At 31.2% G+C, this 24,814-nt stretch overlaps 1 protein-coding gene across 1 annotated transcript in view; it reads right to left on the bottom strand.

Annotated features, from left to right (window-relative positions):
* Positions 1–6,634: 6,634 nt before the first annotated feature.
* The window catches only part of LOC129959652 (protein kinase C theta type-like), a 35,228-nt gene continuing 17,048 nt past the window's right edge, over positions 6,635–24,814 (bottom strand). The window contains exons 3-9 of the mRNA XM_056072540.1: positions 24,479–24,532; positions 21,369–21,487; positions 16,365–16,425; positions 14,579–14,753; positions 8,241–8,272; positions 8,006–8,091; positions 6,635–6,667 (exon numbers count right to left, since the gene is read on the bottom strand). Coding sequence (XP_055928515.1) covers positions 6,635–6,667; positions 8,006–8,091; positions 8,241–8,272; positions 14,579–14,753; positions 16,365–16,425; positions 21,369–21,487; positions 24,479–24,532 — 560 coding nt within the window. The remainder of the gene's footprint in view (positions 6,668–8,005; positions 8,092–8,240; positions 8,273–14,578; positions 14,754–16,364; positions 16,426–21,368; positions 21,488–24,478; positions 24,533–24,814) is intronic.

Raw genomic sequence — 24,814 nt, 5'->3', positions numbered from 1 at the left:
ACTTGTTTACCTGATCAAGTAAACAAGTAATATAATCTTTGCAGCAGAAAATATCACATAAAAAATATTTTCGATTAAACAAATAAGATCTGGTATAATAATATTACTTATTTACCTGATCTAGTAAACACATAATTTAATCTCTACAGCAGAAAATATTACATGAAAATTTTTTTCTATTAAACAAATAAGACCTGGTATAATAATATTACTTATTTACCTGATCAAATAAACAAGTAATTTAATCCTTGCAGCAGAAAAAAAGTTTACATAAAAAAAAATGTTTGATTAATCAAACAACAAAACTGAAAGTCTATTAAGTTCTGATGTTTTTTTTTTTTTTTTTTAATGTTACGTCCAACTTTTAAAAAAAAAATCCATAAAAATGTGATTAACTTGTTTTTGACGTTTACACTTTATGAGTTTCCTTTTTTTTCCCACACAATTTATTTATGGACGCGCGCCACGCATTAATATTATTAATTTAAATTTATTACCAGTTAATTCCTTTGCCACACCTTGTAAAGCCTATCAGCCGTAATTATAAAAATGACGTAACTATAAATATTAACCTAATAGTTACAAAACGATAAACTAAATATAAAACACCAAGGAAAATATGTATCACAAAGAAAATATAAAAGGCAAAAATCAATACAAAAATTAAAATATATATATGGAATGATATTTTAAACTTTTAATTTCAATTTAATTAATTTCCAAGATTTTATCTTAATTTAGCTCATAGTAACTTCATTCTAAAAATATTCTCTTATTTCGTGATCCAATTCCACTTTCTCTACTTAATTAATTCAAGAGAAGCTTTATAAAATTGCTTAGTCAGCTAAACGCCGATATTTTCACACGCTCGGCGTGAAGGGGTAAAAATGTCCAGTAAGCCCATTCTTTCTAAAAGATCCCTGTGTTTCCCTTACATGTGATTGACATGTGTCAGAAATCCCTATCAGAATCTTAATATATTAACACAATGAAGAAATATTTTCCCTATCAAAATCATAGGTTATATAAGACCAGGGATAACATGTCCAAGAGCTTTTTCGTCATTCTTTTCTGTGTCGTTCTGTGTGCTCGTCGCTTGTACATATGCTTGCTTCTTCAAAATGAAATAAAACGACGTCACGAAATTAAAAGTATCTCCATTGTCTTCAAACTGCATCATGCTTCACAACAAATAATATTACACACATATATATATATATACGGTGTTAATATCCTTGTGAAAAATTTTAACACAATAGATATAATGGTTGTCAAAAAAAGTTACAAAATAGATGTTTATGAACGATTTAATCATCAAAAATTATAAATATTATCTAGATGAGTTCAAAGGCCTTTGATTTAAAATGTCATTAAATACACATTAAGATACGAGTTTAAGGAAGTTATTTCTTTTACATATTTACAGCATTTCGCAATGCTACTTTTGGATGGTTTACCAAAAGAAACTTCATGGCAGATGTCATTATAACATTATCTCCTCAAATTACAGTCTCACTTTTTTTAAAATTTAGTTTTGTTCTTATATCAGCTATAAAAACCAGTGGTGAATTTTCAGCTAGGCAGCTGCCTAACTATTTCTGGACCATAGAGGCCGTAGGCAGATTAAAATAATGTCTTAATATAGAGTAGTAGGCAATAAATTTATAAAAAATACCAATTTTATAAGAATTTATAAATTACTAAAATATATTACCATTTTGCCATGTATAATTAGTCAGACACCTATATATTTCATTGTGTTTACTTAGTAAATACAATATTTATAATTCCCGAGCTTTTATTTAAAAAATATTATGCACAAATATGAATGTCGCGCAATTATGAGTCATAATAAAAAAATATTTATAATATTGCCAAAATAACAATTAGCCTTTAATATATCATTAAGATGGTGATTAATCTAAAAATACATCGATTTGTGAAACTAAATTGGCCAGCTTATTAAAAGAGGAATTTCATAATGTGCATTGTTTCAAACAGCAAAATACACAACTTCAGCGTTGACAAAATCAAAGGTTCTATGAAAGTATGATTTTACTTCTCACTAAACGATCATAATCATATATATTTGTTGATCTAAAATCAGCATTCATTATTTATATTAAAGTAACAATATCGAATTATGGAAAAGGCTACGAGTAAAACGAAATCATAATTCTATAAAACGTGTCTGCAACAAACTAATAAAGAGATGGGGGAAAAAACTGAGAAAGGACAACCCTTAATATACCTCTGTTTGTTGTCATTATGTTGATCAGCATCAATATTCAGTTGATAAAATCTTTTATAAAGCATTTTTTAAAAATAAAGACAAATTTTAGTGAAATGCATTTTTTTTTTAATTTCATGCGATAATCCAGCATAAAAAGAAATATGGACTTCAGTGACGCATTTTACTTTGAATAAAAGAAAATATGCAAATATTCGTTTTTATTGTTCGTTTCATTTAGTACACTGAAAATCCTGAAAAGACGATTTGTTATATATTTATTTAGCCTTAATTCTTCAAGATTTACGAGTAACAAAAATATTTAGAACGAGCAGCGAACGAATGACAACGGAAATTTTATTTCCCTCATTAGTCGTAAATCATTCTTCAAAACAGTTACGAGATCCGATCATTTTATTTCTTAAAGAATATTTTCCGAAACCATCCACAACAATCCTCAACTTCCAAGAAGTCTTGACTCCGCTATATTTAGAAAACGAAAGGAAAATGCTTGGAATTAACAAGGAAGCATCTCCAAAATCCTTTCACATTTCTTCGGAATCTCACAGTGAAATTTTCTGTTCACGTACGCGAAAGCAACTGTGGCAGTCAAATGCTATATTGATTGCCATATTTACAAATAATTGGTCTCAGAGATAATCGATTTTATTTTTTTTATGGACCGAAGAGGGAGAGAATAGGATAAGTAAAAATGTTTTATCAAAAGATATCGATGCAGATACTTTTGCACAAAAAATTTCCAAAACAAGAAAATGTTTTAATAACAGAAGTTGTAAGTAAAGGCACCGGAGATCCTATCGTAAAATATGAAACGTATTGAAAAATATTTATTAAAATTTTATTGAATGGATTATTTTAAAATATTTCAATGCCGATTAGTTTAAGTACTGAAATAAAAGGAAACTTATAGCCCATTGGAAAGTACGGTTGGTAAAGGGATAGTAAAAGCAAATAATTTTACGATTTTTCAGTTTATTATTCTTTGCATTTATTAGAATTTTATAAAAGTCAGTTCAAACTGGAAAGTAGATTTCAAATTGCATTAAAAATATTGCGTTTCGCCTTAGTTAATACTACAACTAAGTTTTTTAAAAAATACAGCAGTTACACAAATGACTTCTTTATCCGGCATACCTGATGTACTCGAATTTTGATGAATGCTTTAGAAAACATGTTATTTTTCAGCAACAGTGAAAAAAAATGAGAAAAAACTAAGTCAAGAAAGGTTTTAGATAAAGTCTAACAACATTTAATTGAAAATTGTTGAAATTTTAATAAATTATATTTTTTGCATTGGTATTCTCTACGATAATTAAAATTAAAAAAAGATTTTTACATTTAGAACAACTTTGAGATATCTATCTTCAAACTATGCCTAAATTTGTTGATCTTACTTTCTAAACACCAAACACTCGAGTCTGAAAAACACTGCAATGCTAAGAATTCAAACAGATTTATTTTATATCTACTCAGAGTTAAACAGTTGTCTTTTTCTGCACTTCTTTGTAACATCATACTGATACAAATCTTTCGAGGATTTCACTTTTCATGTTTCTAAATTCCGGTAATAGGTTCGAAAATGTAAAAATACAGCCAATAAAGTTTCCTGCGCCAGATTTACATCAGAGTGATAACTATTTGTAGCAGAATTCGAGCTAATGCAGTCTGAATATTTTATTAGTCAGCACTAGGAAAAAAAATCATATTGGAGTCGGTTCCGCAATTCTTATCGTTAATAAGGTATGTAAATAACCAACAAAATGTTTCTTTTTTTAAAAAAAACTATGAGTAATTTCACCGAAAATCGTTTCCAGGCTCTTCGCTGAAATGTGACAAGTGAATCATTCCACTCTAGTGTCTTACTCGTCAGGCTGAAAGGGTACAGCAACTCGAAATGAAAACGAGTAGGCGTTCAAAATGAGATGTAGTTTGGGCTTTTATGGTATAATTTTAGGGCATTAAACAGTTTTTAGTATTGAATTCAAGGATTTGTTTCTAATCAGCATAGATATTACGTCAGAGCAGTGGCTTTTTTTTATTATAAGAATATAATAAAATAAAATCATGATCACGTGATATACATTGATTTGTTTAAGGTACTGATACGTCAAGTACTTTGTTTTCGGAATCTATTACACACTGCATAAAAAGGACGAAGCCATCGTACAGCTTAAAATAACATTTAATTTAATGCAAAATAAAATGCGATAGCAAAATCACACTATTTAATTTTATTTAGTGGGGCGTTTAATGTAAAATGGAGGATTCATTAAATTTTAAAAATTAAAATATCAAATGGTACAGAAAACAAAATCAAAGAATCTTGAAAGTTAATAAAATCAAAGATAAGTATAGATTATTATAAATCACATCTAATCCAAGAACAATTTTTAAAAAAATTAATAAATTAAAGGCACGTAATCAGGAACCAGCAATACATGACAACTAAAACTGCAGTTTCACTTTTGCATACTTTTCTCCTGAGGGGCGCAAGTTAATTTCGGTACTTCAACAACAATATTAATTCTCAAATTTAAGTTTATATAGAATGTTTTTAAATCAGTAAAGTCGCATACTTATTAACTATTAAAAAATATACTTATTAACTAAAAGTTAATAAGTATTTTTTTTTTTTTTTGTCTTTTCAATATTATCAACAGGTTGACTACTACTCACGAGGTAACTCGTATTCGGCAGTTTAATCTAGGATTTCAATTACGAATTAGGACTAACAACTTGATAAGCCATTTTCTATGCCAGTAAATTCAACTATACTATATTTAATGCAACAATAATGTAATAGGATGGAGTCAAATTGCCTTTTGGGACCAGGAACATGGCCTGGTAATCTACGAATTAAATTATTTTCGAATTCTTTTTTTACGACTAGATCAAAGTACATATCATTTGTAATAGTATCTTAAGGCTTTTGCTTCAGTTCTTCAAACATAGACCATACAGTATGGCTTTGCATTCATTAAATGTATTCCTGCAAAATTTGTTTCCAGTTTAGTAGCTTATTTTTTTTTATGAATACTATATACAACAACAAAAAATGAAGCAAACGCAACAAATTATTAGCATCAAATTAACAAGGCAATATTTTTGTTCACAGTTAAGATAATGACAGCATGTTTACAAGGAAAAAAGTGCGAGCGATATAATATATTGTTGGCCTATTTATATATAATTTTAACTAACCTACCCTCTAAAAATGATTTTCTAATCGCTCGTACTGCGCCTTCATTTTAACTTCTGAGTGCGCGCGCTTTTAATTTTCCCACGGAATCAAAACCCTGAGGTCAAATTCCTTTCTGAAAATATATAAGGTCTTAACACAATCCCAGACTCTTTTCCTGCTTTCGCTTTCATGGTGACGGCACACTACCGTGCTGTCACATGTTGTCGATAAAGATATCTTGACAAAAGCTAAAGATTGGATTATTTCATTAAAATGTTTAATAAATAGTGTTAAAGAACTAAACGAAAGTTTCTTCGTCATATTTTACAAATCTATAAACTTTTTCGTATTTCGTTAAATTTCACATATTTTTCATTTTCAACTTCAAAAAAATGAGTTTAAGAATGTAGCATGAATGCATTTTTTTAATTTTTATAATGACGAGACTGATCGTTTCTCGTGAACCAAAATGTATTCCTTTCTCACATTCGAAAATCTACGGAAATTATCAAATTTTGGTAAAGAGTTTCTAAAATTAGAAATGCACATATTGAGATTTTTAAGTGCGTTCCACTTTCCAGTCTTAACGGATGACTTGTTTATCCACGAGTAAAAAGACACAAAATCCAGAAACTTACGTGTGCACTTGAGTCCCTGTTTACGGAAACCATAAAGGAGAGAGCCGCAATGATTGCAGAATGTTGGACTTCTGAAAGTGTGGACTTGAAATCGATGCGGTACATCTATTTTGAACCGTTCTCGGAGATACTGAAAAAAAAAAATAAGAATGCCCTTTAAGATATTGTTCAAAATAATTTCTTTAAAATATGTTAAAAATTTATTTGGGATTCTTTAAAATTAATATTTTTGTTATTTATCAAGAGCAAAGGTTCCTAAATGTTGAAAAATTGGGACCATTTTATCCTCAAGGCATTGAATTTTTCTAGTGCCGAACATGGTTTTTTCGGGGAAAAAAAAGTTTTATTAAGCCAAAAATGAACTTTTATGAAGAAAAAAAAAAAAACATTATTAAATATAATTTTTACAAAAAAAAAAAAAAAAAAAAAAAAAATCTCATGTGGCTAGACGAAATCTTTAAGCGAACATCATATTTTTGCAAATTGTGGAAAGATGCATACATATTCGAAATCTAGTCGCAACCCAGTTTGGGAATCCCTGATCTAGAGGTTTATGATTAAATATCAAATAGATATCTCGAAATGCACTCGGAGATACTGTAAAATAAATAGAACACCTTTGTAACAGATAACCTCCTACCAAATAAAAAGTTTTTTTAAACAATGACTTTAAAAATTTAAAAAAGGATTATGTAATAATTTAATCAATGGTTAACTGATAAATATTATAGTGATTATATTCTTTGAGTGAAGCAAAAAGTAAATGAAAACACTGTCATACAAGTAAACATTGTAGCAATCATACATAAAACATTGCAAGACCCAACTAACTTCAATCTTACCTAAAGCCTATAGCGCCATTATATCTTTTTTTTCCAGAATATTTATTATAGTATTTTTTATATTAATATTTTCTCATCATGCCGATAGACTTTGTAGAAAGACAATATGTTACATACAGATTTTTTTTTTTGCAAATTTTTGAATATTCTTGAGAACTGTTCACACACTGAGATTACTTTCCTTGTTGCTTATACAAAAAATAAAAAAAGAAAAGAAGAGAAGATGAAAACTCTCGTCTAACTGAAGTATGATTTCTTTCAAACATAACAAAGCTTCGCTTTAAAATATATTTAAATATGAAATTTAATAAATGAAATTAAATGAAGTGTGAAGCTTACACGAAACTCAAAATTCATTCGAAGATCTGCCTCTAAAACAAAATTTCAGACAGTTTGTCAAGTAAGGTATCGCAATTTCTACAGGTTTCGTAAATAAATTTGCATATATATTATTAATATTTAATATTAAATACATTTATTGACAGATGTTTAAAAAATATAAAAATACACCCGTTTTTTAAATATAAATATATATATTAAAAATAAACATGGCATTTTTCCTTGGTTGGTTATAAATTTTTGAAACTTGTGGATAATTGTACTTACTTTATTAATGCATCATCTTCCACCTATTTCTGGATGCAGAGATATACTAACAATAAATAAACATTCTAAGCTTAACAATGGACACTGAGAATAAATAAAATGTTTTATGTTTTACAATGGACACGGAGAGTAAATAAAATATTTTATGCTTTACAATGGACACGGAGAGTAAATAAATATTTTATGCTTTACAATGGACACGGAGAGTAAATAAATATTTTATGCTTTACAATGGACACGGAGAGTAAATAAAATATTTTATGCTTTACAATGGACACGGAGAGTAAATAAAATATTTTATGCTTTACAATGGACACGGAGAGTAAATAAAATATTTTATGCTTTACAATGGACACGGACAATTAATAAATATTTTAAGCTTTAAAATGGACACGGACAATTAATAAATATTTTAGCTTTACAGTATTCTCAAAATATCAACTATTATTAGCAAAATAATCGTTAAGAAAATTTAACATTATCCTACTTGTGTTGCTTGAGATTTTAAGGTAGAGCCAGTGCATTTCCCCAAGAACTTCTCATGGCATTTCTTATGCACAGCTACTTGGCAAGCTAGAAAAGGACAGGCGATGAAATTATAAGGAACTATTTATTTATCCAAGGAATTCATGCATAAAACTTCATTCTGATATTTTCAGTAAAAAATAAAAATATTTTAAAGCTTTACAGAATGCTAAAAAAGAAAGGAAAAAAAATCTTACCCAGACACTGATAGCCTTGTTTCCCGAAGCCCCTGAAATGTAAAAAATGTGTAAAACAATTAATATTTCTATCATTTCATTTCAAAATGCTGCTGTTAATATTAAAAGTATAGTTGAAATTGTCTTCAAAAATGCATTTATTTTGCTTTTATCTCTTCAAATTTTATGTATTAAATTACTCACTTGTTTGAATCGCACATTTAGTAAAATCGACACTAATTACAATATTTTTCGGCAGATATAGCAAGAATTTAAAATCAACTTTGATTTCTATGGCCGTTTTTCATATAATTAGTCTAATGTCAAAATGAACACAAAAAATTATAATTGAAAAGGACGGTTGCTAATTCAAACATCATGAGCATTAGGAAGAGTGTGGATTGAAAATTTCTGTTTTATAACCGGCTAATCCAAAACGTTTATCCACTTTATTGATTATATTGATGATAACACGAATCTACTACAGAATATGAATATTAAAGTTGTCATTTTAGGGGGAAATATCAAATAAAAATATGATGCCCCGAATCTACTACAGAATATGAAAGTTCCAGCAGCCAGTTTTAGAGACAAAATAAATATGCGCTTAGGTCTCTTATAGGGTGATTTCATTCTATAAAGAGTAGGGAGGATTATGCGGAAAACATTTTAAAAATGAACTCAAATATTTTTTTAAAAATTGTATGAAATATTTAGTTAGAAACAGAAAAACGATCACATGAGACATTTGATTCAAAAGCGGGACATATCTGTTATGTCCCGCTTACGAATCACCTTCCCCACCTACGAATAATGACTTAAAAAGGGGACTGACCTGACTAACCCGGAATAGCTTTGTCAACTTGTATAAGAATTCGCGAAATCCAAAAAGACATAATGAGAAGTACAGAAGTGACGTGATTTTTTTTCCCTGGAAAAAAGAAGAAAAACGCGAAACCTATATTTTACGTAAGATAGACATTAGCGTCACTGCAAATAAACCTGAACGCAGCAACTATGGTGACAGAAATGTGATTCTATTTCCTAGAACTTTTTCGCGGGGAAGATGGGAAAAAAAAAATATATTTGTAGAAAAATGTTTATTTTATAAGGAACAAAAACGGCCCAGCGGCTCCCAACTGCGGGAGCCTTAGAATAACACTGAAAGTCATTTTAAACACCCTCACCTCATCTACAAACAGAAAGGTGTTAAAAAAAAAAAAAACATGCCTTACGCGAAAAAGCTTCTTTTCCCACTTTTCCCCCTTTGCGCTCTGTCTTTTAAATGACACATGCCACGTTAAATTTCTGGCAGTTTCGAACTATTATTGAAGATAGGAAAGAAAAAAATGTATAAGAATGGAAAATGAAAAACATGTTTCAGAATGAATGAACCATCATAAAAATGTAGATAGGCGTCTGTCTAGTCTTCAGGACAGTTAGCGCTACAGTTGCTGGGGCGAGACCCGATAACAGGAAAAATATTAGGATCCTAATTCAAACATTCAATTGGCGTTGGATACGCCATTAAGGTCACAAAATACAGAAGCGGTAAATGCCTGTAAAAAAGCGATTGCAGATGTTTAGTACATACTATACTCTGTTTCACCCTAACTTGGCAGTATTGTAAAAGGTAGAAAATGCGACGCTCCGCGTTGGGAAAGAGTTCCCCATCAATTCCGACTTTAAAATAGTTAAAATGCGCGGAAATTTATCAAATAATATCAGAAATTACAGAAATCCTTTTTTGATCAGTATGTATTTAAAATTATTCTCAAGTTAGAAGTGCTTATCTGTTAAGTATTTTGTAAATAAAGCGAACGAATAAAACTAAAAGATTGACAAAATGAATTCCACTTTGGCTAGAACCGGTCTTCAAGGTCAAATATTTGGCGCGCTTTACTTTTACGTTTCCGTCAACTTAGCTTCATTCAGTTCGCAACCGTTATCATCTTTCGTACTTCTTTATTCTTGCTTTTTTACCAGCTGATATTTTTGATACTATTAATCACATTAGCAGTTATTAGTTTTGATTGTTGAATATTTATTCGATTCGTCATTTTTATTCATTTCTAAAATATCTGAAAAATAGAAAGTGTTATCACCGACTAAGCTGTGCACACCTTCAAGACGAGTGAAACCAACAAAAAGTGAAGCATGCAGAAACATTAAATGTTTATTCTCGACTCCGAGAAAACCCTCAAGATTCTATCAATCAAATCGTCGATCAAGTTTCGCACCTTACAGTTGTTTCGCAATGAACAGTTTTCTTTTTGAAAAAAAAAAAAAAAAAATAAAGGCATCCAGTCCTTTAAGTATCCCTGGAAAGAAGCGACCTGGCTCAGTAGGTAAACATTCAGGTCTTGTAAAATATGATGATTTTACATTATCCTATATTTGACGAAAAATCCATGCATTTTTTCATAGAAATGAGATCCCAACATTAGATAAAGTTTTAAAAGATGTGAACGATGATACAGGTATCTTTTCGAAAAACATTAGCCGAACTACGCTTTACAGAATATTGAAAGATTTAGGGTTTTCTTTTGAGAAACGATGAAACGAAATGAAATAACTTTAATGATTTATTAAAATAATGTATCAATAATATTGAAAAAAATAATGAAAATAAGGAAACAATTCTCCGAAAAAGTGATAATATAATAAAGTAAATAAATATTTACTATTTGGCGAAAAGTTTGCGAGATAAAGTTTCGCCAGCGATCTGCAATTTCTAGTAACTTTGTACTTTAAAGTAACCCAGTTCCCCTGACAACGACTGCGATTCGGCTAGCCTAGAATATACACTACTGCCAAGTTAGGGTGAAACAGAGTATAACTTTTGATTCTGCTCCGATTTCCATCTGCCCTTTGGAGAAACTGGTATGCAAAATACCTTACTTCTGGCAACTCCTCTCGATAGGTGTATAATAACCAGAGCTATCAATGCACTTCACACCACTAATCTTTTCTCCGAAATTTCATCAATTATGGCTTGTCCGACACAAATCGGATATGTATAGGATTTAATCTATTGAGGACAGAATTCTCTTTTCTCTGATATGGTATGGAAATTTGGAGAGGGGTTGCCGTCTCGGGTGTTGTCATCGCAGTACGACCATAGTTGGAAAATGTTATCCAACTGAAAAATTGCAATCGCATAGTTTTGAAATGGTATATTAACCTGATTAAAGCTAAATGAACATAAAAATATAGATCGAAAGTGTAGAAGTTTGATGCTTTTGTTTTCAAATCGAAATAAAATGTTAGTTAACTACCTTTCTTTAAACTCTATTGAACCGCCGTTCTATTTACGTTATTTGCACAATTTTACATTTTTGTACGAATTTCTACCATAGGATGTACCATCTTTTGTTTTTAAAGTGTGCTTCTGATCAAATATACAGCACTGAACGGTGAAAATGTGCTGCATAAAGAATGTTAAAATGCTGCTGAGCAATACATATAAATTTGATAATATGTAGTCGCTATCATCATAATCATTACTATAAGGTAAATGGCCATAGTGCGAGGAGATTAGGGTATTCAGTAAAATTATATATTATGTTGATTATATAATATATGATCATTTATTTCATGTGCTATTCAATAGTAATTCACATTTAAATAAGATTAAATCAACTCATTTCCACATTTCAGGAATAAGATTTCGGTCTCATTGCATAACAATGACTTATCAGATTCGTGCCTCAGACTAAAATTCTATAAATTTAAACATATGATTAATTAGTAATTTAAAAGATACAAAGCGCTTAAATGTTCTGTGTTTTTACATAGAATGAAATAATAAACATAAGAATTAATCCGCAATGTTTCATTCATTGTTATATACAGCTGTCTAAGTCAGACGTAGGCAAGCCTCGCGATTCATTCTCGAATTTTTTGTACGCATAAGTTTTCATACACAATTGTATCGACTGGAAAGTCATGTGTCAGAGAAAAATCGTTTTAAATGTGATGGTAATTGAAACGTGTAAAACTGCCACATGACTGTCTTATGATTACTTATCATCTTGTTGTAAATAACAGCTTTTTTCCATGCATAAATGAATTAAAACTACAAGATTTTTAATTACTACAATCCCCTACACACCCACCAACTAAAATATTCCCTATTTATCTAAAATAGAATGAATAATCTAATTAGGAGGTCAAATAACTTCTTAACTCAGGTTAAGATAAAAAGTCAGTGAAAAAAATATTCTGCCAAAATGATTGGAGTAATAAATTTCTCTTCCAAAATTTCCAACATAGTAAATACAGAATGTGAAAACTTTTTAAGGAGAGAGTGGAAAAAATTCTTATGCTTTTGAAGAAGCTCAGAGACTTGCGATATTTACAATGGTAACTAAGAAATAGTAAGTATGTATGAGCAAAATAACACTCTTAAAAAGGCACAAGGATTTATCTAAAGCTTATCATAGCAGCTAGGAAGAAATGTTATTCTAAATCGATACAGAATATCTACTAAGTAAGTTTCTGAAATAAAATTTAAAACTTGTCGCTATAAGAATAAAAATATTCCGACTGGTATAAAAAGAAAGTTATTGTCATTCCATCTGTTATCATAATTGTCATTTAGAAACATGGTTACTGTGTATAAACAAAGATGTTACCGAGATGGTGGTCAGAGTAGATATAAAAAAATCCACCAGGAAGTATTATTATTATTATACACAATTTTCTCGTATGTGAATATTCAATAAATGAGCAAAATTAGAAAAATATCGCTAATTATCCACTGAATAACATGTTAAATAGTACAGCAGGTTCCTAATACCAGATGCAGCAATTTAATTTTAATGTGTGAACTGAAAACAATTTGCAATTCCCATGAAGCAACTTAAGGGAGAAGTGCAAGAAAATTGTCCTAAGGAAATGAAAGTATGAAACTCCTATGAGAAATATTAAAATATAAAAATAAATTGAGGCTCCTTGAATGGCTGAAGAAAATGTAAGCTGTTATCAAATTAAAGATGGTTTTGCAGTTGACGACGACATATGAGAATAAGATTCTGAATTTTCACCCATTTCATAATTTTTTTTATAGAAAATATTAAAACTAGAGTAAAACTTTTTCAGAATGAGGTTAAACAGTAATACTTTGAATGAATACAGGGAATACAGGATGGGAAATTTATCATCAAAAAAGTATTGCAAATATATTTGGGCACAGCTTAGCCAATATTGGTCCTTGTGCCATAAAATGACAATCATTCCTGTAGGTATATTTGGCGTTCAGCAATACGCTTCCTTTGTGGATAAATTGCCTGTTCGCGATTTCCTGCAATAAATATTCAAATAAAGGATGACTTTTAACCATGATTTATGGCTTTCTAAAGCAAATCAGTTTTGTGTACGAGGAATAGGAAATCGCTTATATAAAGTTTCAATATTTTATTTTAAAATGAACATGTATTTTTCCTTATTAATGTTCTTTTTATAAATCACATTTGATTGGATTTCACTTTGCTTTACAATTTGTACTAAAACGTACCGCTTGTCAATTTTTATTTTTATTTATTACTGCGAGCGAGAATCCATAACAGAATTACATTATGGCGCTCTTAAATTATCGCGCGGGAGAATTTCTACAATTATACATTCATATCCAAATAAATTTCGTTTGCCAGAGCCACAATACAACAGTGTGTTGAAACATGCACTATAATTGGAATGCAATTCTTTTACAATACATTATTTGTGGGAGTATTAAAGAATAAGTGGAACCAAGCGTAATATAACTCGCACCTATGTGTTTATTTGAATTTACAAAGGGAAATAAATATGCTAATATTCTGTGGTAGAGGTATCACCAAGAGTGTTTTGCGAAGGCTACGCCCTCACCTGCCATTGTAACATTAAGTTTTTTAAAATAAAGTGGACAAAATTTTCCACTTTAGCACCACAATGCAACAAGCAACACAAACCAAGAATTACTAGAATTATAATGCAATTCTTGTGCAATTTTTGACAAGGAAACAGAGTAATGAGTAATTGGCATTCGGTTTGGCACAGTTCGATTCTATCACCACTATTCTTTTTTTTTTTGACTTTGCAAAGTTAAATGAACACGCTAATATTCTTGTGTGCAACAGTGTACCCAAGTTTGTCGTTTGAAATATCTACAGCGCCAGTTGCCTCATCATCATTACACCATTTGTAATGTAATCAGATAAAACCAGAACAATAACGTAGCAAATTTATTACACTTTAAAGAACAGCAATGTAGGAAATAGCATGTAAAAATTTGTATCATAGTTAAAATTATCATCATTATTAATTATTAAAATATCAACAATATATAAATAATAAAACAAACACAAAGGACCATTTACCATAGAAATTCTTTGCAGAAAGCACAGAAGGTCGGTTGTCGGAAAAATTTGGCCACAAAGGCATGACCTTTAGCCTCATGAACATTCTGAAGTTTTACTGCACCTCGACGATGGTGAAAACCAGTCTCAAGGGTTCTAAAATGATGGCTAAACCGATGAGAGTTATTCTGAAGAGCTAGAAGAAAAAATAAACCAAAATTTTCAAATATAGTCCAACGCATTCAGAAAAAAATAATTAAAATCTATTTCAATTGTAATAAATTGAGTGCCACGATTCAAGACTGATATTTACACTTATCATTATCCTTTTTATTCTCTTAATTATAGTACAGAACTAATTATTTAATTACAAAGTAGGTGTGAATCAATTCACAGAAGTGAATGAAATTTCATGACCAGAAGCTAACTTGTTGAGTAAGTGGAATAGAAGACAGTTTACATGTTCACATTATAAATTTAATTTTAAATAGTTTAAACAGTATAAGATTGGAACTTTTCTTAATGTAATAAATAGATGTAGAACAATTCAATATGAACATAATATATTTTTTAAGTTTTCTTTTGCCTGTCTCTAGAACAGCGATTCGAGGAATATGACCTCTATGAATCTGAAAAAGCTCTCAATTCCCAATTCTCAACAAAAAAATTATTTTCCAAATCCATGCCTGCATACATGTACTGAAATATAGCAAGAAAATAAAGTGTCAATAATAAAAAAAATTCAAAGCTTATATTTAGCAAATTTCAATTAATATATATCACTAACGAATTTAAGTTATTCTCAATTTGCCTTAAAAGATCTGCTTTAGACACATTCTGCGAATTTCTGCTGCCATGCCTACACAGTTTAATTAGAATAACATGTTGATTGCCAATGGCATCATCTGACTCGCAATTTTGTAGTTAGGATGACCCTATTCTCTACTGCAGTTAAGAGATATCGTAGTAAAGGCTATCTAATTACAAGGAAGGTATGAATCACAGGCGTACGTCATGGCAGTTAAAGTGTTAATATACAAGTGGCCAACTATGCGATGATCTTGAGTTGAACCGGGTCTCGACCCTACGATCCTTCGTCCTCTAATCAAGACTTGCTATTGGGTCATGATGGCCTCAACTAATATCCGAATATCAAATGAAAAGGATTCGAAAGAAATTTAAAGAAAAACTATGCTTCATGCATCGTAACGTTCAAAATTGGTTTCAAATTAATTTTATATAGATTTCAAATATTTTATTTTATAATAAATGAAAGTTTTCACCATGAGATTTTATTCTTTGGTCATATTTCTGTATCTCCTATCTAAAACTAAATTTATGATGTGTACGAATAAACTGTTTTTCAATCCACTTCATTAGCAAGTTGGCTAATGAATAGTTTTTGCTTATTTTGATGTTTTTTAGTATTTGCTTTCTAAAATGCATCTTGAATTAATGAAATATAGAAGCTGTAGAATCGGAAAAAAAAAAGTTTTTTCATCGAATTGCTTTTTAAAATATAAAATATAACATGGAATACAATGCGCTTTGAAACTTTTGGTTGCCCCGTAAAATGTTCAAACATTTAATTACATTATGTTTTCTGTAAATCAGATGAAATTTCGCTATTATAACTATATTTTACTTCTTACATGCAGATTTAATGTTAAGTAAATACATGACAAATAAACTTCATAAATTTAACAACAGTTTTCTTTATTATTGATTTATCAAAATAAAGAATTAAATGTTTTAATAAACAATCAACATAATAACTCAAGGAACGTGCAAATAAAAGAAATCTCACCATCTTCGTCCTCGAAATATATTATAGTGAAACGTAGAATTCCTTTAGGAGTTAAGCTCAGCTGCAAAAGAAATAGAAGTTATTATATGCAACTAATAAATTATTCAGTGCACAATAAATTATTCAAGTATTCAATAAATTATTAGTGCAATTATTATGCACTAATATATTATTCAATTTAATAACATTAACAGCAAAAAAAAATCGATTTAATAGTTTCTTACGAAATAGGAAGTATAATATCCATAAGCATATTATTAAAATATCGAAGTCTCTCTAATGGCTGCATTAAACCTTCAACGGCCCTTAGGCAATCAAATGTCGGGGCCCCACTGATAAAGGAAGGAGGATAAATAATCATACTAAGCTTCAGACTTTTTTACTCATACTAAGCTTTACATCATACTAAGCTTCAGACCACTTTTGTTACACCATTGATGTCAATCCGTATAAAACACCACGCACGCGCTTCTCAACATAGTAGTGTGTGTCCACTACAAGAACACTTCCAGACAAATGTCTATGTTTACGGCTGACGTTATAGAAACAGGTTTCTGTAGGGAAGATTCATTTCGAATAGGAGGAATCGGACGGAAGTCTGGAGGTTTTGTGTGTGTGTGTGTGTGTGTGTGTGTGTGTGTGTGTGTGTGTGTGTGTGTGTGTGTGTGTGTGTGTGTGTGTGTGTGTGTGTGTGTGTGTGTGTGTGTGTGTGTGTGTGTGTGTGTGTGTGTGTGTGTGTGTGTTCTTGGAGTCAATTTGAAGCTATAACAAAAGCTGTTGCTCATTCCTCTTCTCACTTTAGCCGCAGTTGCACGTGCCTTTATATTCGCTTAGTTTGCTTCTTTTATGTATTATTAACCTTTAGTTTGGTTAATATTAACAGCATTTCATTATTTAATAATATTTTTCTTGTCCCTTCAATTTTGACATCCTTTAAAATGCCTTTTCAACTCAAGAAAAAGAAGAGACTTTAAAATCACAAGTACATAAAATTGTGCCTAAATGTACTTCTCGTTTGTTTCGAAGAAGCTGCAGCAAAATCTTTGAAAGTCCTTTTTCACAAGCTATGAAAAGAGTTTCTCGAGCGATTGAGTGTCGGAATTTACTATTAGAAAAATTTAAAAGATGAAGTTTTGACACTGGACGAAACGAAAGTTACGATTCAAGCATATTTAACAATGAACATTTTACTTTATATTAAATTATAAACAACCATTTTATAAAAATTATGAAATAATTCCGATTAATTATATTATTGTTTTTCAGTTAAATTAGATTACCACACGTTTGCTTCGGAGAATTTGATATTAATTACTTACATAAATTTAAAACAAATGAAATGAAGACGATTAATTTTTTTTTTTTATCATGCATGATTCTACTTTAGATTTCTTAATTATTTTTTTTCTTCTTCTAGTGCAATCAATGGGCATGCAAATAATTTTTCAGTTTTTCTATTTGATTTGCATTGTTTTTTGTATACATATGACAGGAATATCAGATATTTTTTCAATATTCCGAGTATTCAAATGATTTCAGCTTAGTAAATCATTTTTTGAAATAAATTGTTTTCAAAAATTAAATGTAATAATACCAAATATCGCCAATTTGGGGCTAAACGTGTCAATGTAAGAAACTTGAATGAATTTATACATATGCGAAATGAACTCTTCCAACAATATCCTGTTTCTTTAGCGACGCCGTAAACATAGACAAATGTCTGGAAGCGTTCTCGTAGTGGACAGGACACACAGTATACGGTGCTTCAACAATTAGCTCACATTTTGTGCTAACCTCTTGCTTGAAAAAAATGCGTTATTATTCAATTTTTCTCTGTTCTTATTCACAAGACAAAAGCTGTTGTCTGCGTGTTTCCCAGTTTCTATTTCACTATTCTGAGCAAATAAAATAAAACATGAACAGCGAAATCAAAGTTTTAAAAATCTACAACGTTGTTCTTAAGTTAATGTTTCTTTTTCTTCAACACGCTGGTGTAGATATTTATTAAAAATCACAAGTAAAATCTGTTTTCACATCGTTTATTAAATTTGGTAAATGAACAATAAGTACAAAAGACCTTGAGCACAATTGGCAGTAACTCTAGATGAGACTAATTCTTTAATTCTAATAATGTACGTTTTCAACCTCTTTCTATGCCCCACAGGGGGGGGGGGGTACCTCGTAACTGAAGATGAGAAGTTTCCTGCATGGTTCTTGGTTCTCGCCACCCCTATGGGCATACGAAAAGGTGGGGATCTGGCTCCTCCCATCGATGACGGAACATACTTCATTAGGGAAGGGTTGTACCGTGGCCGGTGATGGCCCTTAGGTCTTAACTACAGTTTCCGCCAGTGTTTCTGTCGCGGCGGTCTGGTCATTCAGATTTCATCCGTGTGCCTTCAGGGCGGGTCAGAGTAGTCAGTCTATGACTTTTCCCCTTTCTATTCATTTCTACGTCTTTGCACCAATTAATGGATTTAATTTATCACAGATGAAATAAGGAAATAAGGTATAAGGAGAAATTCTACTTAAGACAATTATATATATTTTTTGGAGCAATAAACAAGTCCTTGCATTAGGTTAATAACTATGCATCGAATTATTTTTCCGAGTGCAAAGGGATAAAATTATAAACAAGTTTAGGCAAGTTTAGTTATATTAACGGCAAGTATAGTTATATTAACGTCCCATTTTTAATGCAATACTAAAGCTATTTTGGGACGGACCTCTCATTTTGAACCACGGTCAGATGACGAGGACGACACCTGAGTTGGAATCCCCTCTCCAAACCACCACACCACACCAGCGGGAGTACGTTTGACACCGTCGGATTGAACGTGCACCAGACCCACTTACATGACGGTTCTTTGGTGGAATCGGGTCTCGAACCAGAAAACCTCCGGTTCAGGAGTCGAGATCTTACCACCAGGCCACCCCTGCCAAATAGCCTCTACTAATATAGAGATATGAATAGAGGAGGATTCAGGGAAGTCCTTTGAAACATTAATTTACAGTTCAATATTCATTTATTACACACACTATTCGTTCTGTCCTAACAAAATAATTTGCTTTATCCTAACGGTAATTTCACTTCTTCAACGAAGAAAAAATACCCTATAATAATCACGTTTTTTATTCTGCATTTAAATCAACAAAATATTTCGATGCTTAGTTAACAACGTCTACGTTTTTTGGCAATACTAAGCGTGCGCAAATTTTTAAAAAAATGAAGGAACAAAAACGTTTTTTATTTATAAAATTTTAACGGAATGTTTGCGTTCTTTTATTTTCACTTATTAATATGGAAATTTCACAGACAGGAAGAACTCTCCACAAATGTTTATGAAATTATTTGTCGTTGGGGCCCTTTGTTTCAAAAACTTCGGTTTACCCAGTGCACAAAATAAATTATGTTTTTTAAATCAACAAATATGGACAATAGTTTAAAAATCCAGTTCTTGATGTTTAGGACACCCACTACGGCTAGGTCTACGTTTTTTCTTTAAAAAAAACAGGTCTTGTTACTTAGTCCATCTAAACTTTTATCACGGATATCCGGTTATACGAAAAAAACGGTTCTTCAAGCCCCTTGTAAAAGAACCCCCCCCCCCCGAACACTCTTCTACCATTCCGCCTAAGGTGATACGTTGACCTCTTCCATCTCAACCAGGAAGTGCGACTCGTTTTCGAAAAACCTCGTAGCTGTCCAGAATTATCTTTCTGCTATACAATAACACCAACTACGAAGTCGAAGTCTCCTTATTTTTACTCTGAAGGTGGCCCCACCTAGTGGGATAAGAGGGAGATTTATGCTGTCATTGGTAAACATAATATAAGGTTCTATCAATACATTTAAGTCCATAAATTATTCCAACACACAATACATATCGAAATAAAGTTTAAAACATACGACGTCGAATGTTTATCTTATTAATGATAGCTTTTCCGCATAAGATGCGTCTAATTTCAGTAAAAATAATTAGTGCCGTAATTTTCCGCATAAGCCGAATTTCAGTAAACATAACTAGCACCGTCATAAGGTTTAATGGCTTAGTACATATAATTTCTTGATCGTCCATGGTTATTAATTCCAAAATATTATTTTAAAAAACTTCAATCATGAAAAGAAAAAAATATTTTAACAGAAAAAGTCAAATATGATTCACTTTGTTAAAGCGTTTAAAGAACAAAAACTTTGCTTATTAACCAGTTAACAGTGGAATTTATTTTTTTAAAGTCCGTCAACTCTCCCTTTTTGTTGTATATACACACTTCGAACGTATTACAAACGCTTGCATAGCAAATTTTCATTTCAAATCATAATAAAGCGAATAAGATTTCATTTTTATTAGATAAAAAATTACGCATCGACCACGCAAAAATGAAGATTTGGATACTTATCAAACGCACTTAACTGGTTCGATCATTATTGTATCTGTATAATTTCTATTACAGATAAAAATCAGTTTACCTTACTTTGTTCCGCGTCTCTTCGTATTTGACTTCAAAAAGGTGAAAAAAAAATTATTTTTTGATTTACATTGCACCACAGCAAAGTCATCGAATACTCAATGTCCCCCACCCCACCCCACCCCGATACTAAATCACTAACCGCAGTTTTTGTTTGCTGACGAAGCACCAGATTGTAAAGCTACATATATTGTTTGTCAACGGATTCTAAAACCTGCCTCACTTTTGCGCATGCGTTAGGATGGGCTTAATTCGTCAAAATAGGGGCGACAGGAAACACGGAAAGAGGAGATGTTTACATTTAGCAATAAAGTTAATTCCAAAAATGCGTACATCCTTCCGCGTTTCACACCTTAGTGAGAAAGAATCGTCGAAAAGTGGTTGTCTCGATAATGTTCAGTGATTACACCACGATTTGCATGAAAAATAAAATAAAATAAAATAGTATGATGTGATTTAAAACAACGTCTAGAATGCTTCAATATATCATTGCACGAGAAAGAAATACTGAAGGGGAGAAAAATCCACACGTACCTCTTTGGTGTACAAACAATCTTCTTCTGGACATAAATTACTGAGATCTTCTACCGTTAGTATTCGAGATGCCAGCAGTGGGCGAGATTTTTGAGCAATTTCAATATGTAATTTTTCCACTGAAAACAAAGAAACAATTTTAAATCTATGATTTTCGAAGAAAAAATACATACCTCAAAAAAGATGAATACTCTGACATTTCAAAGAACCGAAAAACCCGCATTATATTTCAAATTTTGAATTCACGACTAGATAGTATATTTGTCTGTCAGCCATTTGTCCGATTACAAAAAACGGACTTGCGTAAGAATGGCATACGTAGTCATTTTATAATTTGAGACGAGTTATTTAATAATTCTATTTTCTCGGCTTTATAATTTCTATATGAAATTTCAACTGTGCTAGGATGATAAGATATCATTATTAAAAAATCATCAGAAATAATTATCTAATGACACAAAACTTTTAGCATTCCGATCAAGTTTAGTCATATTAACCCTTTTTGTACTCGGATGTTTTTCTCAGGTACCATTCAAAATGGTGCATCATTTTAACGTTTTTTTTTTTTTTTTTTTGAATTTTTGATTGTTAAAAATACTAACAGAGTGGTAGAATAATCTTCCTATTTAGGTAGTTATATTAACGTTCCATTTTAAAGCAACACTAGGGTTATTTTGGAACGGACATCGTAATTTCGAACCGCAATCAGATAATGAGGAAGACACCTGAGCTGGTACTCCCTCTCCAAACTTCCACACCACACCAGCGGGAGGATGTTTGGCCCAAACGAATTTAACGTGCAACAAACCCGCTTACACAATGGTTCTTCAGTGGAATCGGGTCTCGAACCTAAAACCCGCTGGTTACGAAGCAGAGATTTTACCACCAGGCCACCACGGCCATGATTTTCCTGAGAAATTCAATTTAAAACAATTATATATATTTATTTTTCGTAATAATAAACTCTTTCAATTAGGTGAATAATTATGCATATATTTACTTTTTCGAAGTGTTAACTTTTAGTTATGAAGCAATACTGAGTCTATTTTGGGACGAATTTCGTAATTTTGAGCTGCGGTCAAATGACGAGCACTTAGCAGTTGATACGCATTATCCAAATTATTGTTCTGCACCAGTGGAAGAAGATTTTTGGTATCGACGGATTTAAATTACCCCTGATCCGCTTTACAAGGCGGTTTGTCGGCGGAAACCTCTGGTCTCGAAGATGAAATCTTACCACCAGGTCTTACCATTTCGATCAAGGACACGTCCTCGCCAAGTTTCAGCTCTTATCATTTCGATCAAGGATGTGTTCAAGTTTCTTCATTTTGAAAAAAAAAAAAAAATTAGCTTTATTTGTTCAGCCCATAGTTCGACATATCGTAAAATAAAAAAATTTAGACTTGCTTCGTTTGTCTTGAATGCATCAACTGTTGGATAATGCTGGTTAATGATTTTAACAATACATAGTGTGCGAAAAAAAAAAAAAAATACCAGCCTGAAAACAAGATGTTTAACAAAAATATCCAATGTTTTGAAATATGCTAAAGCAATAGTTATATAGGGCGATTCAAAATTTATCGTTCAAATTTCATAAGGAGGTAGGGAATACGTCAGGAAACTGATTTCACATAGTATGTCCGCAAACGTCATCTGCATGGACAAAATGGACAAGTGAAGTGAACACAAGGAAACAGTACAGTTAAGTGGTAAAGAATTTGACTTTTATTCCAACAAGGTAAAGTACAAATTTATAGTAGGTGCTCAAAATTCCGACCATTTACACGAACTCAGAATTCACAGCACCGTTGCAGTGACCGTCAAACTCTTTCAAAAACGCCTGGTATATCATGGATAATGCCTGCGTGGCCACTATTCGTGCAACAAGGTCCATTTCACTGTCAACAGGGGTCTCGTACACATCGTCTTTCATGGCCCAGCATGGGCGATAAATCAGGTGATCTATGTGGCCAAACGATCAATTCACCTCTGCCGCTTCATTGAGTATCGAATGTTCGGTTCAGGCAATCAAGCGAAATAATTGTGCTATGGTCTGGAGCTCCTTCATGCTGATACCACATATCTCGGCGGATATGCCGTAGGCAAAGTCTATGTGTCTTCGGTGGTCGAAACAACGGCGCTGTGAATCCCGTATTCATGTAAATGATCGCAATTTTTAACACCTACTGGTAACGAATGTACTTTACCTTGCTGGAATAAAAGTAAATTTCGTTACCACTTAACTGTACTGTTTCCTTGTGTTCACTTCACTTGTCCATTTTATCCATGCAGATGAAGTTTGCGGACATACTTTCCTATTCTCAGGAAATCGATTTCCTGAGAAATTCCCTACCTCCCGACGAAATTTGGACGATAAGTTTTGAATCATCCTGTATATTGGAAAATAGAATAAATACTTTTACTTATTCCCAAGGGAGGTATTAAAATATCCACACTATTTTGGTACACAATTTCAAAAAGTTACATTCTGTTAAAAACCAATTTTGAAAAATTCATTAAAAATAAAAATGATATCATTGGAAAGTTAATTTTATAAATTATAAAGCATGTAAAACATTCTTAAAGTTACAAAAGAATTTCTAATTAAAATTTTGAAAAAAAATCTTGGTGAATAGTTACTACAAGAACCTATTTCGTTTACAGCGATTCTGGTTATAGAATACTTAGTACGATTTTTGCATCTCGTGTTACTCGACGTATCTAGTACCGTATTTAGACTTATGCTAAAAATGTATATCAGGCAAAATGAAATGAATTTGTTGACACATGAAATTTGTTGTACATAAAATATGTTGACACATCATATAGTTCAAAGCAAAACCTTTACGGAAAATTTCGTAAAGCTCGCATAGTTTTTGCGAGTGTACGCACATTCATGATAAGATTTTGTCTAAGACCTTCAGAAAAAATGTTTCCTAACATATTTATCTAAAACAAATATCAAATAGCTTCATTCAAAAGTAACATTTGAATTACTCAATTGCGATACTTTAAATAAGAAAAATTACGTAGCTAATATAAAACCTTTATGCAAATTCTAAATAATAAAACGTCAAGGAATCTTATTTGAAAGCTAAATTGAAAATTACCTTTATCTGAAAAGACATCAAAAGTTGAACTCCACGGCTGTTGTTTCATGTCATCTGCAAAAAAAAAAAAAAAAATACTTTGATGAATTTCGATAGACAAATTTATTAGAAATATAAATTTAAACTAAAAAATACGATATAAACTGGATTTTTTTTATTAAGGACAAATTTCAAAACACAGTGAAATTATTTTAGTCATCATAAGAAATTTATTAAAAATAAAGAAAAATTAAATATTTATAAATGAACAAAAGTCACTATCTGTGAATATCAATGACCGGAACACATTTCAAAATATGTAGAAATTTATGATTTACGTTGTTTGAGTCAGTAACA

This window comes from Argiope bruennichi, chromosome X2 (assembly GCF_947563725.1).
Source record: "Argiope bruennichi chromosome X2, qqArgBrue1.1, whole genome shotgun sequence".
NCBI lineage: Eukaryota > Metazoa > Arthropoda > Arachnida > Araneae > Araneidae > Argiope > Argiope bruennichi.
The sequence above is the reverse complement of the archived record's forward strand: the minus strand, read 5'-3'. Positions and strand labels throughout refer to the sequence as shown.